At 55.9% G+C, this 17,225-nt stretch overlaps 3 protein-coding genes and 3 non-coding genes across 8 annotated transcripts in view; 2 read left to right on the forward strand and 4 right to left on the reverse strand.

Moving 5' to 3' along the window:
• LOC118260317 (zinc finger protein OZF-like) overlaps positions 1 to 17,225 on the forward strand; it is a 177,032-nt gene that overhangs the window by 115,824 nt on the left and 43,983 nt on the right. The window lies entirely within an intron of this gene.
• LOC118260289 (E3 ubiquitin-protein ligase TRIM39-like) lies at positions 139 to 7,076 on the reverse strand. Of its 3 annotated transcripts, none has more exons than XM_050716083.1 (8): positions 6,986 to 7,076; positions 5,926 to 6,344; positions 4,250 to 4,345; positions 3,213 to 3,443; positions 2,497 to 2,519; positions 2,028 to 2,143; positions 1,103 to 1,135; positions 139 to 769 (listed from the first exon to the last, which is right to left on the reverse strand). In XM_050716083.1, the coding sequence occupies exons 1-8, from the start codon at positions 7,056 to 7,058 to the stop codon at positions 258 to 260; spliced, it is 1,503 nt and encodes a 500-aa protein (XP_050572040.1). In that variant the 5' UTR covers positions 7,059 to 7,076; the 3' UTR covers positions 139 to 257. The 3 variants fall into 3 exon arrangements, with proteins under 3 accessions (XP_050572040.1, XP_035426336.1, XP_035426337.1); XM_035570443.2 differs by lacking the exon at positions 6,986 to 7,076 and adding an exon at positions 6,600 to 6,871; XM_035570444.2 differs by having other exon boundaries at positions 5,926 to 7,068.
• On the reverse strand, positions 8,573 to 8,645 carry TRNAK-CUU (transfer RNA lysine (anticodon CUU)). The gene has a single exon. It is a non-coding gene; the product is annotated as a tRNA-Lys (tRNA).
• On the reverse strand, positions 8,909 to 8,981 carry TRNAV-CAC (transfer RNA valine (anticodon CAC)). The gene has a single exon. It is a non-coding gene; the product is annotated as a tRNA-Val (tRNA).
• TRNAK-CUU (transfer RNA lysine (anticodon CUU)) lies at positions 9,158 to 9,230 on the reverse strand. Its single transcript has one exon. It is a non-coding gene; the product is annotated as a tRNA-Lys (tRNA).
• TRIM41 (tripartite motif containing 41) lies at positions 10,631 to 16,237 on the forward strand. The gene is made up of 6 exons (XM_050716058.1): positions 10,631 to 11,575; positions 12,582 to 12,677; positions 13,285 to 13,515; positions 14,188 to 14,210; positions 14,929 to 15,056; positions 15,557 to 16,237. Exons 1-6 carry the CDS (start codon positions 10,631 to 10,633, stop codon positions 16,072 to 16,074), a joined length of 1,941 nt encoding a protein of 646 aa, XP_050572015.1. The 3' UTR covers positions 16,075 to 16,237.

The following is a 17,225-nucleotide window of genomic DNA, read 5'->3' on the forward strand; positions in this document are numbered from 1 at the left end:
CAGGGTGATATTCCCTAGTAAAATCTCAGAGAGTACTCAGATATTAAAAAATATCCAGAGATCTGCCCAGTGTGATCCTTTCTCAACCTGCCGCTCTTGAAATCCCCAGGAATGTGAGATTCAAGGTGGACACTGGGACTTGTTCCCTTCACTTTATTCTCTACCAGCCACAGAGCTCTGAAATACAGTGTGGTTTCCCAGATCAAAACAAAGCCTTCTCCAAAGCACGACATTTCCATCTTGCTGTCCATGCTGTCTCAGGGAGCCAGCTGGATCCTGGACTCCCAAACCCAGAAGAAAGGTAGGATTTTCTCTCCGTTGAAAGAAGTCGGCGTAAAAGCAAAAGCCAAGGTCTCGTTATCAGCGTCGAAGAAAGCCACATGTCCCTTGTCGTAATCCAGAGAGACCCGGATAGTCCTTGGCCTCCCATTCAGAGGCTGAACGGTTTCAAAGGAGGTGAAGGCTTGAAACCTGTCCCCACAGATGCCAACAGCCCAAATTCCCTGGGAAGGGTCAAGGCTGATCCAACCCTTTCTCCAAGCCGAGTGTCTGGCCACCCCCACAGCCCAAAATCCCCTATTCCCCAGCTGCACTTCCCAGTAGTGCCTCCCCGCTGTGAAGCCTTCATGGCCCAGCACCGAGCAGTAGGTGTCAAATCTCTGTGGGTTGTCAGGCAAATTCTGGGGTGTTTCGTCCCATCTCACACTCCTCCGGTCCTCAGAGAGGACAAGGTGGGGGTTTGCTGTGTCTGGATCCAGAGTCACGTTTGCTGTATGAACGGGAATCATGAGGGAAGAAAAACATTATGTCAGAAGGAAAGATGATGGCCATTTCTCTCTATCTATGCCCCTTTGTTTTTATTTTATTTTATATTATTTTTTCCAGGGCTGGAGTCTTGCCCTGACTGAAGCTGTTGCTTCTGCATGATGTATGCCCTGCAGATCTATTTAAAGGCTCCGATTATTTGTTTATAATTCTGACCCAAAGGGAATAGAAAATCATCTTGCCAACCCACCAGAAAAGTGTGATTTCCCAGCCTTTATCATCTTTTCCCACTTGGGTCCCTTTCACCCCAGTACACTCCCAGTCTCCCAACACTTACCCCATTGCACATCCAGTTCAACCGGGAGACTCTCTAAAAGGAGAGAGGCAGAGAGAAGTGCTGTTATTTTTTTTTCCCCTTTATAGAGGCGAAAGAATGTATTGGAGATAGGTAAATTTGTGGAGGTGTAATTTTTCCCTTGCAAAACAAGTCAAATCTCCAGGTGAGCAAGTTCAGCAGGTGAAATGCAAAGAGCTTTTCCTCTCACACCACTTTGATTGTAGAGACTGAAAGCATAAATACTCAAGAAAATAGATTTACTTCTGATTATCGATCGCAATGGACTTAGTGGTACCAATGGCACAATTAATTGCACCATTAATTGCTGGAAACATATAATCAGAAGAAGCTTTTATTTTCATGCATATCGCTGCTTTTGCACTCCTCCATGCTCAGCCAGTCTTGGAGACAGCAAGCTAGGCAGGTGGGCCTTCAATCCCAATATAATTGTGTTTATGAGGATATTTCTTAAATTCAGAGTCAATTTGCATCAATTCCTACTTGGATATCAGAGCGGGAGGGAATGGAACAGAGTTATCTGGACACAGAGAATTGTCTCAAAGGCTTATTTAAGACCACCAATCATTTGCAATATGTTGACCTTTTCGTGCTGACTCCCTCACGGATGGCTAGACATTACCTACAGCCTGCTTGGTTTGATTAGGACCAGAATCAAGAATGTGATTCATTTCCTTTGTGTAGCCAAAGGGAGGGGCTTGCTTAGTCCTTTGCATTACTCTGCATTTCAGACATATTTGCAAATACGTCTGGGAAAACAGTCACCCTCCCTCTTCCATCTTCAACCCCAGATAGGAGGGTTATTGAGTAATTCATCGCTAGCATTCCTTAGCTGGGCTTGATGCTGGTAATTGGCTAGCATCCACTTCTATCCAGCTGGGTCTAGATTTTTTCCCTTCCTTTGTACCTTTGAATTTCCTCAGGGCTTCCTTCAGAATGATGTTTTTCTGAGATAAATCCTTGAGGCTTCTTTCCACTCGGGGAAACTTCTCCGTCAGATGCTGGAAAGCCCTTGCGTCACACCTGGAAGGAGAAGACTTTTGTATTCCTTCCTTGCCAAATAAGCTATGCAAAAACCCCACTTAGAGAAGCTCCTGGGTGAGCATCTTTTTCCCCCAAAAATCATGTTGAATCGGGTCAGCTATTTCTTGGTATATCTCTGGCAGCATCAATCCCAGTGTCCCCGTGGAGGAAACAGGAATTCACTTGCTCTGGACCTCCTCAATGGGAAATGATGAATTCTTGCAGAGGAGATGCTGGGGATGCAATCTTGCCCCAAGTTCATCTCCTCCCTAGCTCCTTCCTCACCCTGAGCACTGGGGACCCCTCCTGCTCCTCACTTTGTGACACTGTGCTGGGGACAGAGAGCCACATACCTGGTCAAGGCACTCCTGGCATCCTAAAGGAGAGAGAAGATGGGAATTAAACTTTGAGTGATCTTCAGGCCTCTTTATATCTCTTATCTCCCCCAGGTGTTGGTTGCAAGCATGCTTTGCTTGCTCTGGATTTTCTTGTGCCAGCAAAGTGCAAGATCAGGGGCCTCTTGTACTCATACAGTGTGAATGTGCCCCATTTGGTCCCTTCAACCAAAGGCTAGAAAAAAAGCACTTAAATACAGCTGTATGTGGGGAGAGGGGGGATTATATCCACTTCCAAACACCTCATTGCTTGTGTCCTGGCATTGCCCGACGTGATGCCTCCGGAAGTGAAAGTTATGCTTGGTAGTTTAGACCTGGGCTTTAGCCAGGATTTATTTATTTATTTCTTATTATATTTATTTATTATATAAATATAATAAATATTTATATTTATTATTTGTTGTTATCCCTCTGCAAGGGCGTGCATCAATCTCCCTGGCTTTGCCTGGGGCTGGGAGGGGAAGAAGTTGGTGGACATTTCCAGGATGCTGAGATATTAATTCTGGGGTCCTCCTCCTGGGTCGGAGGCGATGATAGCACAGCTCACACACCATGTAATACAGCTGAAACAAGCATCCAAACTACTCAAAATGTCAAGGCAAAGAGAATGTGAGGGGAAAACAAGTGTTGCAAACATCAGCCCCCATGTTTTCTGCCTGTCTCCTCGCTCTCACCTGCAAGGATTTATTCTCCGGCTGGGGGTTCATCCCTTCCAGCTCCCGGATGAGGTTGCCCAGGTGGGAGATCTCGGCAGAGATCCTCCTGTCATTCTCACTCTGGGTCTGCACTATCTCCTTCTCTGTGTCCTCCAGCCACATCAGGAGGAGCCGCTCCTGCTCGTCCTGGAACTGGTGCAGCTGCTTGAACACCGACATGATTTTCCACCTCTCGGCTCTCGCCTGCTGCTGCAAGGCACAGATTGAAAGGGATGAGAACAGAAGACATCCAAGACCTAGAAAACCTGGTTAAATAACACAGGAGCAAGGACTCATCATTGGCCATGAGGTTAATCTGAGTCCACAGCACACAGCTCTGGGTCTCCTTCAAGCTTTATGCAATGCCCCGTGGAGTCATAAAGCACTTGTGTCCCTTTGGGTTGTTTTTATTTCTCGGCCGTTTTCATTTCTCAGCTGGAGAAACACGAGGGCAGTGTTGCGCCTTGTTTTTCCTGCAGCCTGGACATCAGGCTTTGCATTCAGGCACCTGGGAGTGTTTGACGGGGCAAACCCCGTCCAGGTACCTGGGCACCCTAAGCCCAAGGTCACCATCCTCACCAGGACCCTGCCGTCACTGCTGGGTCCTGGGTTAAAAATGAGCAGCCCCATGGATCTTGTGCATCTATGGGGCTGGGGTGGTTGATGCACCATCTCTCTGTAGGATCATCCCAATATTTCGGCTTGAAAATCCACCCAGGGAGACTCGCACACTCATCCGTCCTCCGTCTGCCTCTGAGAAGCAGCTCAGCTAAGCTGCAAGTGCCTCCCGTTAACAATTAGGAAACCCCCTTGCTCCCCACCTGCGTTTTGTGGCTGCTGATTTCCCCTCGAGAAACAGCCGTGGTTCACCCACGGGTGCCTCGCTGAGATGGAGTGAGGGCTGGAGGTGTTTTCCTCCTCCTCACCTCCGTGCTGCGAATTTATTTGCCCATCCAACACCCTGGGCCAGACCCTCAGAAGCCACCTCTATGCATGCAGTGGTGGTGAGGACCTACCAGATGTTTCTGGCTTCTCTTCTCCCCTGTCACTTTTAATCCTTGGAGTCTCTCTCTCTCATCCTTGAGGCTCTTCAGTTTGCTTTGGATATGTTCCTGGGCATTAAAAAAAAAAATGAAAAAAAATCATAACAATCTGCAAGTTGGTGGGGAGAGGGATGCATGGCTCCAGTACTGCTCTAGCTAATCCCTGATGTATTTGTGCACGAGGCCATCAGAAGCTGGAAATATTTATATATTCTTTGCTCTTTTACCCCTCCTCACCCCTAGACCTTTTCTACAAAGCACCTTGTGAACGAATAAAGGCAATATTTAAATTTGCATCTTCATTTACACCCCAATTCTTATCCTTGCCAGTTCCATCTCCCAGGATATTTATGGCCTGTTATTTTCTGCATTCCCTGCAATCAGTTCTGCCTCAGTTGGTCATTTTATCCCCTGAAGCTCACGACATGCATTTTTCCCCTAACCAGGTCCCTTGAGTTGCTGCGTCACCACCGTAACTTCCCATAATCTGCAGAATCAGTGTTCCTGCCCAAACTTGTCACCTTCAGCTGCTTCTGCAGTCTGAGAAATAACGGAACATGAATACTGAGTGATGGATAATGTCCCTGGCGTTTGTTTGTAAGAGGAGATGTGAGTGAACCTTAGAAATTCCCATTTTTTAAATTGCACACTTAAAAGACTCTCCAATGCCAAATGCCAGTGGATGGCTGCAGTGCACATAACCCAGTAATTTTTTTACATCAGCATATTTTCCCCTTCCTGCCCCTCACTTCTTCTTTTTCCCAGCCCTGTTTTGTGCTCACAGTGTGACTAACGCCACCTTTCACCTCCCCATTCTCAGTCATTTCCCCTGTTGAGGGCAGGACGAAATGTCACAGAGCTTCCTCCACTCAGGCAGGGACTTCTCCTCCTCCTCACCCTCTCCTCCCTGCAGGGAGCTGCAAAGCCTCCCGATACCATTGTGGTTATCCTGAGACAGTTGCTCAGAAACAAGTTCCTTCTCCTTTTGGGTTAACGGGTTGATTTGCAGCGGAAAGGACAACTCATCTGGTATTTCCAAGGTGATTCTTGCACAAAAACTGAACAGAGCATGCAAAAGTGAGGTCCAGCTCTGGTAATTTGAGTATTTTGGGTATGAGCTACCAGCCTAAGCTTCCTTTGTTGTCCCTCCAGAGGGTGAGAGTAAATAAATTGGTGGCTTTCTGTAAAGGGGTGCAAGCTGGGAAGCTTAAGGTGAAATCTCCCTTCTGGAGGTCTGGGTGAAAATCAGGCTTCACCCAACCCTTGCTGCCTGGGAGCAGATTTTGGAGGATCAGACCCAGCACCTCCCCACCTCCACTCCCTCCTGAGTGTCCCCAAACCATGTTGTGCCCATCACTATGCATCTGGGCACCTGTGGGGTGGGGTGGTTGAGTTAGGTGAAGGCTGGAGCTTTTTGGGATGGGCTTTTGGGATGCAGAGAACCCGATGCAACTGGATGGTCCACCAGCTCTACCCCGCTTTATCCCAAATCTTGATACAGGACATCCTCGGGAAATCCTATATGGGCATCCTTCACCATATCCTTGAGAAGGTGGGGAAGCCCCCAGGGAGCGGTCCTCGATCTTTGACGGACCAAAAGAAAAAAAGAGGGGAAAAACAAGAGGAGCAAAGCATTGGAGATTTCTTACTTTGCACTCCTGGGCAGCTTCTTCAATGGGGGCCACGGTGTGAGCGCGGTGAGCCTGGGACCGGTCGCAGACCACGCAGATGGCCGTCTGGTCCTCCTGGCAGAAGAGCTTGAGCGGCTCTTGGTGCTTTGGGCACACGCCGCCCACTCGGGCCGCGTCCCCGACCCTCGAGATCAGCTTCTTGGCGATCTCTGCCAGGTTCTTCAGTTCCCGGTTTGGCCGAAATTTTCTCTTCTGGGCGATTCCACGGCACTGAGGGCAGGCGAACCTCCGGTCCGATTTGCCCGAGCATCGCGTGATGCAGTCGCGGCAGAAGCTGTGCCCGCAGTTGATGGACACGGGGTCGCTGAAATAATCCAGGCAGATGGAGCAAGATGCTTCTTTCTGCAGGCTCTCCAGCGGGTCGCACTCGGCCATGGCTGCTTGGAAGAAGAATGACACGGTTACTTTCGCTTCATTGAGTTTTTCTTTCAGCGGCGACCGGGAGTTTCCCTCTGGCTTTGCTTTCTGAAATGGGAGGTCTTGTTTGAAAAGTGCAGCGTAAAAGGAAGGAGGGGCGGGGGAAAGGGGAAATTCGAGCTGTTTTGCAACACCCTCTGAAACCTGAGTCACTCCAAAAAGGCTTTCAAGGTCAAAGCCTTGCTGCTGCAGAGAGAGAAGTGCATCATCCTGACCTGTGGCCTTTGAGCCGTGAAATATTTGGGTGGGAGCACTCAGCAGCAAGAACAACTTGTGGGTGTCACCACTTTCCCCCAGCATCTCTGTCCAGCTATAATGCAAACCCGCAGACTGCAGGAAAATAAAAACACGCAAAACACACACAAAAACCCTTTCCTTTCTCTTTTTCCAAGGTCTTTTTCATCCCAAGCTCCCTAATGCCAGAGCTTTGCATCCTCAGCCCTCATTTAGGAGCAGATTGCAGCCTACAGGAGGGCAGGATGGGACCATGCAGACACCAGGACCAGGACCAGGAATAAACCCTGCCAAAGGGTTTCCAGCCAAGCCTTGGTGTAATTTTAAATTATAAAAACCTAAATCAGGTTAAAGCTCTGCGATATACTAGCGTGTTGCTGTGCATCTCTTATCTTGCTCGCGCCAAGGAGATGCTGGTCCGATGGCTCTGCTTTCTTCATGGCCGTCCCTGCAGCCTGTCTGCCTGCGGCTCCCCAGAAGTGATTCGACAGAGGAAATGAATCACACAGCATTATAAAAAAAAAAAATACCAAAAATGAGCAAATTGCTTCAGACGGCCTCGGTGAGATAAGTCACGGTGCGCTCGGGTCACCGCGGCCGTTTCCTGCCCAAGGTCGGGCACTGAGATCGGACCCATCCTGCGAAGGGTTCTGCTGAGATGCTTTTACAGACCCTTCCTCCAATGATGAGCAATTTTCCTCTTTGGGGAAATTTTTTTCCCCATGTCAGGCTTGCAGAAAATGCTCCTGTGTCCGGGCATGGTGTTTGCATCCCTTTAGCACCTAAAAGTCACGTTCATCCTCTACCCACCCATGAGCTGCTACCCATTGATGCACTGCTGAGACCTTCATCAATCCCAACCTTCATCATCCTCCCTGTTATGCCAACCTACAAACCCAACAGTCCCAACTGCAAAGCGTGGATTAATACCAGATCTCAGGAAAGCCTTCCAGCTGGATGCTGGTTTTAATTCATCCTTTTTTCCCCCTTGTTAGGATGGGCCAGCCTGGCGTCCTTCCCCAGCAGCTTCCCCACCGCCACGTCAGCCCCCCTGACTCATTACCAGTAACTCGAGATGATTCAAAAACCTCTGCTTTAGCCGAGATGGAAATCTCCTTTTTTTTTTTTTTTTTTAATTATTTTTTTTCCTCTGCTGTGGCCCTAATTTTGACCCCGCTACCACCGATGTGCTACCTGTGGTTGTCATACGTGGTCCTGATCTGTACCTATGGATGAGTGAGCTGCAAAATCCCCCTTTTTGAAGAAGGCTAAAGGGGAAAAAAAAAAAAAAAAACACTTTTTTTTTTCCAACTCTTGCAAATGTGGTAACATTCTGGCCTCGGTTCAAGGTCTTTGAGGTCTCTCTTGGCTGCTTTCTATCATTTACGTAGCTGCCGCAGCTCTTTCCTCAGGCACCGGCTTTGCACGCTGCCTTCCACATGTATGAGCTCTGCTGCCTCTAAATGAGAAAGATTTAAAAATATATGCTTATAAACAGAGATATAGATGTTTCCAAATCGCAGCGAGAAAGGCAGAGCAAAAAAATAAAAATAAATAAATAAAAAACCCTGAAATAGCGTAGGGAAAAAAGGGCAGCGAGGGGGATTCTCTTTTTTCCTCTTTTTTTTTTTTTTTTCCCCTCTTCTCCTTTTTGCTTAGAAAAGGAAATAGGAGATGGGCCTTCGTGGGGCCCCATTTCCCTAGTAAATGGGCACTGGGGCTTGCAAAGTGTTTGGAAAGCTCATAAAAAGGGGGAAAAAATAGGGGAGAAGGGTGGGATCTTTCCCTTCCAAAAAAACTTAACCGCAATCCAGGATGTAAAAGGCACTGAGGAGGTTTACGGAAAGGTGAAGATGTTTGTAGTAAAAACTCGCTGAGCTGGGGCTTCTGTGGTGCTTTTTTGGTTGAATTTAGGTGAATTCGTGGGAAGTGGGAAAAAAGGGAAAAAGGGAAGCGCCCAACGTGGGGCTCGAACCCACGACCCTGAGATTAAGAGTCTCATGCTCTACCGACTGAGCTAGCCGGGCTGCTGGTGCTTTGGGCTCGTGGTTACGTTCTCCTTCGTGGGCCCGGAACCGTGCTGGGTCCCCAGGTGGTCCCGGTGACCCCCGGAGTCCCCCGGTAATGGGGCAGGGCCGTTTTTTGAGCTGTCCCGGACAAAATAAGCAGGCGGGGAAACGGGAGCACACCGCCCAGCTGCGGTTCGAGCTGCACCCGTGGCCAATGAGGTTGCTGAAGGACGAAGCGTTTGAAGGCGGAAAAACGTGAGGAAAAGGAAAATTGGGAGACGTGTTTCTGCCCGGTTTCGAACCGGGGACTTTTCGCGTGTGAGGCGAACGTGATAACCACTACACTACAGAAACTCGCTTGGGGAAGGTCCGCCCCGTCAGTTTATATCCTCACAATACTAACGGATGAGTGGCTGTGGGTAAAAGAGGAGGGAGCGGGGGTGTCCCCGGGGCTCCCCTGTGCGGGTGCGGCGGGGTCGGAGATTTCGAAGGGGCATAAAATGAGGAGGGAAAAACTTAATTCGGCGAGGCGCCCAACGTGGGGCTCGAACCCACGACCCTGAGATTAAGAGTCTCATGCTCTACCGACTGAGCTAGCCGGGCGGCGCTGCGCTGCCCAATCGCAACCCTTGCTACGCCACCGAGCCCCGCCCACTCCCCCCTCTGGCCCCGCCCCCCCGCGCCCTCCAAGGAGAAAAGGGTGCGGCTAGAGCGCCGCCCCCCGGCTTCCGCCCACCCTCCCCGTTGCCCAGCAACGGGCGCGCCGCTTCCGGTCAGCTGGGCGCGGAGTGGGCGGGGCTGGCGGCGGGGGGCCGGAAAGCGGAAGCGCCGCCGTGCTTCCCGTCGGTTGGCGGAGCCCCCGCACCATAGAGAGCGGCGGCGGGAGGGGGCTAGAGCGCCTCCCCGGCAACGGGGCTCGGCGGAGGGGGGGGGGCGGCGGCGGCGGCGGTGAGGCCTAGAGGCGGGGGTTCGGCGGCGGCGGCGGCAAGGCCTTGACGGGGCTCCCGGTTTGGGGTCGGGGCTCCCGGTTTGGGGTCGGGGCTCCCGGTTCGGGGCCTCCGGGGAAGGTTTGGGGCCGGGAACCGGGCCGGGGCTCCCGGTTCGGGGCCTCCGGGGAAGGTTTGGGGCCGGGAACCGGGCCGGGGCTCCCGGTTCGGGGCCTCCGGGGAAGGTTTGGGACCGGGAACCGGGCCGGGGCTCCCGGTTCGGGGCCTCCGGGGAAGGTTTGGGGCCGGGAACCGGGCCGGGGCTCCCGGTTCGGGGCCTCCGGGGAAGGTTTGGGGCCGGGAACCGGGCCGGGGCTCCCGGTTCGGGGCCTCCGGGGAAGGTTTGGGGCCGGGAACCGGGCCGGGGCTCCCGGTTCGGGGCCTCCGGGGAAGGTTTGGGGCCGGGAACCGGGCCGGGGCTCCCGGTTCGGGGCCTCCGGGGAAGGTTTGGGGCCGGGAACCGGGCCGGGGCTCCCGGTTCGGGGCCTCCGGGGAAGGTTTGGGGCCGGGAACCGGGCCGGGGCTCCCGGTTCGGGGCCTCCGGGGAAGGTTTGGGGCCGGGAACCGGGCCGGGGCTCCCGGTTCGGGGCCTCCGGGGAAGGTTTGGGGCCGGGAACCGGGCCGGGGCTCCCGGTTCGGGGCCTCCGGGGAAGGTTTGGGGCCGGGAACCGGGCCGGGGCTCCCGGTTCGGGGCCTCCGGGGAAGGTTTGGGGCCGGGAACCGGGCCGGGGCTCCCGGTTCGGGGCCTGTAGGAGACGGGGTTGGGGTAGGGGACCGGGCCTGGCCCCCCGGTTTGGGGCTTACGGAGCGGGTTTAGGGTCGGGAACCGGGCCGGGTTAAGGGGGAGCGGCTCCGGTTTGGGGTCTGGGGGCTCGGTGGGAGGAAAGGGGGAGAAAAGGAGGAGGGGGCGAGCTCCGGTGGTGCCCTCCCGGGGGGGGGGGGGGCAGAAGGACCTCAGAGAGCCCCGGGAGGACCGGGGTGGGGGGGGGGGGGGGGGGAAGTCTCACGGCCTCCCCCATGGCGGTGGTGGGCGACGGGGGCACCGGGGGGCGCCTGAACCCGGTGGAGACGCTGCAGGAGGAAGCGATCTGCGCCATCTGCTTGGACTACTTCGTGGAGCCCGTGTCCATCGGGTGCGGGCACAACTTCTGCCGCGTGTGCATCTCGCAGCTGTGGGGCGGCGAGGCGGAGTACGAGGCGGCCCCCGGGGCGGCGGCGGCGGCGGCAGCGGGCGGCGGAGGGGTCGTGGGGCTGGGCGACGTGCTGGAGGAAGAGCTGGAGGATGAGGAGGACGAGCTGGACGACGACGAGCTGGAGGTGGAGCAGGAGGAAGAGGAGGAGGAGGAGGAGGAGGACGGCGGCGGCGGCGCCGAGGAGGATGAGGAGGAGGAGGACATGTGGAGCGAGGAGGAAGACGACGCCGAGCTGTGGGAAGAGCCCGTGGAGGAGGACATTTGGGACGGTGGGGTCGGGGGAGAGCTTTATTTTGGGGACGAGGACTATGACGAGGACGTGATGGAGGAGGACGTCGAGGAAGAGGAGGAGGTGGAGGAGGAGGAAGAAGAGGTGCAGACCCCTCCGCCCCCGGTTCTGGCCGCCCGGCCCCGGCGCCTGCAGACCTTTACCTGCCCCCAGTGCCGCAAAACCTTTTTCCAGAGGAATTTTCGGCCCAACCTCCAGCTGGCCAACATGGTGCAAATCATCCGCCAGCTGCACCCGCACCCCCAGCGCCTCGCGCCGCCCGCCGCCGGCCCTTCGGCTTCGGGGGCTGCGGCCGGAGGGCCGGGGGTCCTGGTGGCCGTGGGGGGCCAGGGGCCTCCGAACCTGTGCGAGAAGCACCAGGAACCCCTGAAACTCTTCTGCGAGGTGGACGAGCAGGCCATCTGCGTGGTGTGCAGGGAGTCGCGGAGCCACAAGCATCACAGCGTCGTCCCCCTCGAGGAGGTCGTGCAGGATTATAAGGTGCCGGGGGGATTTGGGACGGGGCCGAGATGGGATAACGGGGTGGTTTTTTGTTTGTTTGTGTTTTTTTTTGGGGGGGGGGGGGTTGGGGGGTGTCGAAGCCAAGCGGCTCGCGGACGTGGGGATTTGTTGGAGGCGGCGCGCGCGGGGCGCGTCTCGCCGGGCTGGTTCGGCGAGCGGAGGGGATGACGACGAGGAGCAGCGAGTGGGAAGGAGGCTCGGGGCGTGGGAGGCCGGGAAGCCGCAGACCTGGCGCCACTGCCGGGAGCGCAGGGGCAGATGGAAGGGTCCAGAAGCAAGCAGCGGGCGAGCTGGAGGTGTTCCGGGGTGTTTCGCTCGGAGCACGGAAGGGACAGGGATCCCCGAGCCGCTCGGTTTGTGGCCTGCTCCGTCCCTTGTGGGTTTCTCCTCCTTTTTTTGGGAGCGAGCGTTGCGCCCGTGCTTCGGGCCTGTAACGCCCGGAGGTGTTCAGGCAGCTCGTTCCTTGCCTGGGGAGCCTCGATTTTTTTATGTTGAGACCCGCTTTCTGCAAAGGGCTGAGCAGAATTGGTTGGGTTTTGGGAAAATCAAAGCCGATTCCCAACGGATGAAGCAGGTGGTGGCTTTGTTGGTGGCTCAACCTGATCTAGGACCACGCTGCTATCAAAGGAGCAACCCGAAAGGGGAATTCGGGCTCTTTTCTCAGCCGGAAACCCACATGTGATGCCTCAGGCATGTTCACCAGCTCAAGCCATGCAGCCTGCGCTTGGTGGCTGCAGCTCCGGTGTTTGTGGATGTTCCCCGGCCGAACCGGGGTGGGATTTTTGGCTTTCTAATTAAAAACGGGTTCCCAGCACGAGCGCTGACAGAAAGAAAAAGGGAAGCGGTCTGAAGGCAGGGCAGGAGGTTCCCTTTTCAGCTCTGCCACAGAGTTAGGGACCGAAAGAGAAGAGGAAGGAGGGGATTGCCTCAGCCAGGGTTTCCTGAGATGTTTTTTTTTATTATTTTTTTTTTTTGTCGCTCTCAGAACAAACTCCAGAGCCACCTGGAGCCGCTGAAGAAGAAGCTGGACGCGGTCCTGAAGCAGAAATCAAACGAGGAGGAGAAGATCGCGGAGCTGAGGGTAAGAGGCTTCCCGGTCATCACTTGAACGCTTCCTTTCCGAGCTGTTTCGTGTTCCCACCTCTCTTTCCCATCCCGCCCCGAAATAATTAGCCTTCAAGGAGGTAAGGAGGGCGCTGAAACGGCAGCGTGTCGTGGCCCTGATGTCTGGCGAGGTGGGTGAGCGGAGTTTGTCCTCTCCTGCCGCTCTGAGCCCTCGCGGAGGCATCGTGCTCCCTCCCCTGCAATTACTGGGCTGCAAGGGCTGGAAAACTTCAGGGCTTCGCTTCCCGACCGAATTAGGACTTAACGAGGGGGTTGCGTGCCTCGGCGTTTAGTGGGAATTGGCGGCTTGGGAGGGAGGGAACAAATCGGTGTCCTTTGGGTCTGTCATTTGAGCTGAGAAGGCTTCGGGTCCGCGCTCGAAACCCGTTTCCCCGAGAGGGAACCCGGGCGGGTCTTGTTCAGTTCTGGTTTTGGTTGATTTGGGAGCTTGCAGAGGGCGATAAAACCGGGGGGGGGGGGGGGGCGGGGAGCGTGGCACAGGACCCCAAAAATGAGCTGGTCCCTCCCACAGCGGTTCCTTCGCTCCTGTAAAGCCTTTCCTCCCTCTCCCCCCGGCCCCGCAGGACAAGATGAAGCTGGAGATCAAGGAATTCGAGTCGGACTTCGAGCTGCTGCACCAGTTCCTCATCGGAGAGCAGGTCCTGCTCCTGCACCAGCTGGAGGAGCGCTACGAGAGCTTGCTGCTCCGCCAGAGCAGCAACGTCAGCCAGCTGGAGGAGCAGAGCGCTGCCCTCAGCCGCCTCATCGCCGAGGCGGAGGACAAGAGCAAACAGGACGGGCTGCAACTGCTCAAGGTCCTTTTTTTTGATTATTTATTTTTTTTTTTTTCCCGTCCCCGGGCTGGGAGAGGGAAGGCGACGGTCAGAGATCCCTGGAGGGGGAAGGGAAGCCCTCTCGTGGGGTTTTTTTTTTGTTTTGTTTTGTTTTTTTTTTAAAAACGTTCCCAAAGAGCTGTAAACTTTCGTGGTCTTTGACCCGTGAACCCTGCTCGCGGCCTCGCTCGGCTCCCCGCTGGCAGCCGGAGGAACTCTGGCCCCGCTTTTATGGCCGGGAGATAACGTTAGGGATGGGAACGAGCGGAGCTGCCAAGAGGGGCTGGATCAGCCTTCCGAAAGGCTCTGCTTCGTGGGCAGTTTCTTCACCTGGTGGGTCACATCCTTCCCCATCCCGAACCACGGAGGGGGAAAACGGGGAGAGAAGGGGACGCCCCAAAAGGTCTGGGTCCACATTTTCTTGCCTGTTTTATTGGGAGAAATCCCAGTGGATGGGATCTTTTAGTGTTTTATTCCCGTTGCCTGACTGGGACGGGACTCATCCTGGCTCCGTACAGCTCAGCGTGGTGCTGAGTGGTGGCCGTTAAGGGGCTTTCGTGCGAACGACAGCGGGATCAGCGTCAGCCCTCCCTAATCTATCTATTTTTTTTTTTTTTTCTCCCCCCTTCTCGCCCCGCTGCCTCCTTTCCGCAGGACATCAAAGGCACTTTTATCAGGTCAGTGGCTTCTTTTTTGTTGTTTTTGCGTCTTTTCACTCGGAACAGCTTTTGTGTCGGGAAAAAAAAAAAGAGTTCTTGTTTTAAACTCCGTGCGGCGGGCGCTTTTCCGGGCTGGGGCCGGCGTGATAACTAATGGGATGGCAGGAGCCCCCGCAGATGGGGTAAACGGGGTGTAAACGGGGTTTTGGGGAGCAACCGAGGACACGCAGGAGAGGAGGAAGGTGGGGAAGAGATCTCGGCCCATCGCAGCAGCCGCTTTTTGGGAGCGGAGCCGGGTGTGCCCACGCAGACCTCGTGCCCCGGGGGAGCAGGGAGCCGCTTTTAACTCCGGAAAAATAATTCCCCCCCCGCTCCCCCCCCCAGCTTTTAAAGCCAACGGGCAGCAGCAGGAGGGTCCCTCCGTCGCTTAACAGGGCCGTGGCCGAGCTGGATGCGCGGCTGCTCCCGTTCCTGCGGCCGGGAGAGGGTGGGGAGCGCCGGCTGTACCAGCGCAACCGGTCCTGCCGATGCCTGCCTGGTTTTTCAGGCACCGAGCTGCTCAGCGTGGCTGGAAGCGGCTCCGTGTGGCTGGAGCATCACGGGGGAGCGGGCTGGATTCTCCCATCGTGCTTTCAGATCGTCTAAATAACGCGGATGCGCCCCAAACTGCTGTGGTTTTACATCCCCCCCCCCCCACCACCACCTCGCTAAATCGCCGCTTTTCCCCTCCCGGCAGATGCGAGAACATCAAATTCCAGGAGCCCGAGATGGTGCCGGTGGACGTGGGGAAGAAATACCGCAACTACTTCCTGCAGGACGTGGTGATGAGGAAGATGGAGAAAGTCTTCAGTAAAGTCCCTCAAGGTGAGCAAACCTGGAGGGACAAGCTCCTCAGCGAAATCCTGGGGGACGGCCACTGATTATTCCTCCTGGGCTGGGATTTCTCGTTCCCCAGCTCTGTCTTCCCATGATTTGTACCCCTCGTAGTTTTTTTTTTTTCCAGCAGCAGCCCTGTTCTCTCCTTTCTCTCCACGCCTTTCCCCGTCCCGAGCTCCGGCCCCTCGAATCCGGATTCTGGCCCCTCGGATCCGGATTCTGGCCCCTCGGATCCGGATTCTGGCCCCTCGAATCCGGATCCTCCCCTAACGTGGCCAGCTCCTTGCCCAGAAAGCCCCCCAAAAAATTCTGGGGGCTGGAATCCCCTTTTAGAATTGGGATAGGACCCACGGGGGGTGGGGGGGGGGGGCGCTCCAAATTAGCATTTAGCCCTTGATGGCGCATTAAACACGCGGGTGAGGATTTGGGGGGTGGGAGAAACGCGACCGGCGACCTTCCCAGCACCATCCTTCTCCTTTCCCTTCTAGCCGACATCACCCTGGACCCCGACACCGCCCACCCTCGCCTGAGCCTTTCCCTGGACCGCCGCAGCGTCAAGCTGGGCGAGCGCTGCAAGGACCTGCCGGACAACCCCAAGCGTTTCGATTCCGATTACTGCGTCCTGGGCTCCCAGGGTTTCACCGCCGGCCGCCACTACTGGGAGGTCGAAGTCGGGGGCCGGCGAGGCTGGGCGGTGGGGGCGGCCCGCGAAACGGCCCGCCGCAAAGAGAAGGCCGTGGGGCCCCACCAGAAACGGGAGATCTGGTGCGTGGGCACCAACGGGAAGAAATACCAAGCGCTGACGGCCACGGAGCAGACGGCCCTGTCGCCCAGCGAGCGGCCCCGGCGCTTCGGCGTCTACCTGGACTACGAGCGGGGCCAGCTCTGCTTCTACAACGCCGAGAGCATGACCCACATCCACACCTTCAACGCCTCCTTCCACGAGCGCATCTTCCCTTTCTTCCGCATCCTGGCCAAGGGCACCCGCATCAAAATCTGCGCCTGACGGCCTCCCCTCGCCCTCCCGCCGGCCGCCTCGCCCCGCGCCGGATCCGGCCTCCCCCTGGGATCCGGCCTTGCACACACGGCCACGCTCCTCTCCTTTCCCCCGGCCCCGTCCTTGGGGGCCCTCGTCGGGCTCCGACGCTGCACTTGTTGTCTTGCACCTGCTTGCTCACAAGGCCTCTTTCTTTTCCCCCGTCTGCCCTCCTCGTCCTCGGGCCAGCTCTTTTGCACGGCCTCGCCGCCTTCCCAGCCGGCCGAGCTGCTCCAAAGCTGGTTTCGTTCGGACTCGGGAACAAGTCGCCTCGCTGGGGGGGGCCGGGCCGCCGCTTTCCCTTCGTCCTTCGCCACTTGAAGCCTTTCCGGGTGGCCGCGTTAAGCTTTCCCGCGTCCTCTCTTCCCCCTTTTTTTTTTGTTTTTGTTTTTGAAGCCCACGGTCCGGTTTTGAGACGCGGCCTCTTCGGGTGCGGAGCTCGAGCTCCCGGGGGGGGGGGTCTGGGCGTCGAGGAGCGCCGCCTCTTGGCCTCTCGAGTTCCCGTCGGGGTTGAAATCATCTTCCAAAAGGGCCTCGGCTTTCCCCAGAGCTGTGCCAAGGTTTCGGGGAGCGTGGATTTCTTGGGGCTTCACCTCCTGAACATCTCCATCCCCAGCTGGCCTTTGGACCTGGAGCCGAACCCGCTTTACCCTGCGATGTTTTCCTGTTCTGGCGCTTGCTCGCCTCCCCCTTGCTCTTCTCCCCGCCCCTTGCTGGGGGAGGGGGGTCACCAGATCTCCTCCCCCCCCCCCACCTTTCCCATTCCCTTCCCAACCATTTCTTGGAGGCCTGGCACTTTATTCAGGGCCGCCTGGGCCAGGGAGGGTGCAAAAAAATAAAATACAGGCGGTTTCCTCCGGCCGGAGCGCGGCGCTGCCGGCGCAGCCCGGTGCTTTCGGTGCACGCTCCAGGCCCCGGTGGTGGGAACCAGCCTCTCGTTTCCCCTTGCAGCTTGAGAGCTCTCCGAGGTGGGAAAATATTTATTTTCTCTTCCCTTTTCTCGGCTGTCGTCGACTTTCCAGCTGAATCCTGTCCCCCCTCGAGAGACTCTTACCGCACCTGTTGTGTTTTACTTCTTTTCGTTGGTGGATTGGTATTATTATTATTATTTTTTTTTTCTG

This window comes from Cygnus atratus, chromosome 33 (assembly GCF_013377495.2).
Source record: "Cygnus atratus isolate AKBS03 ecotype Queensland, Australia chromosome 33, CAtr_DNAZoo_HiC_assembly, whole genome shotgun sequence".
Lineage (NCBI taxonomy): Eukaryota > Metazoa > Chordata > Aves > Anseriformes > Anatidae > Cygnus > Cygnus atratus.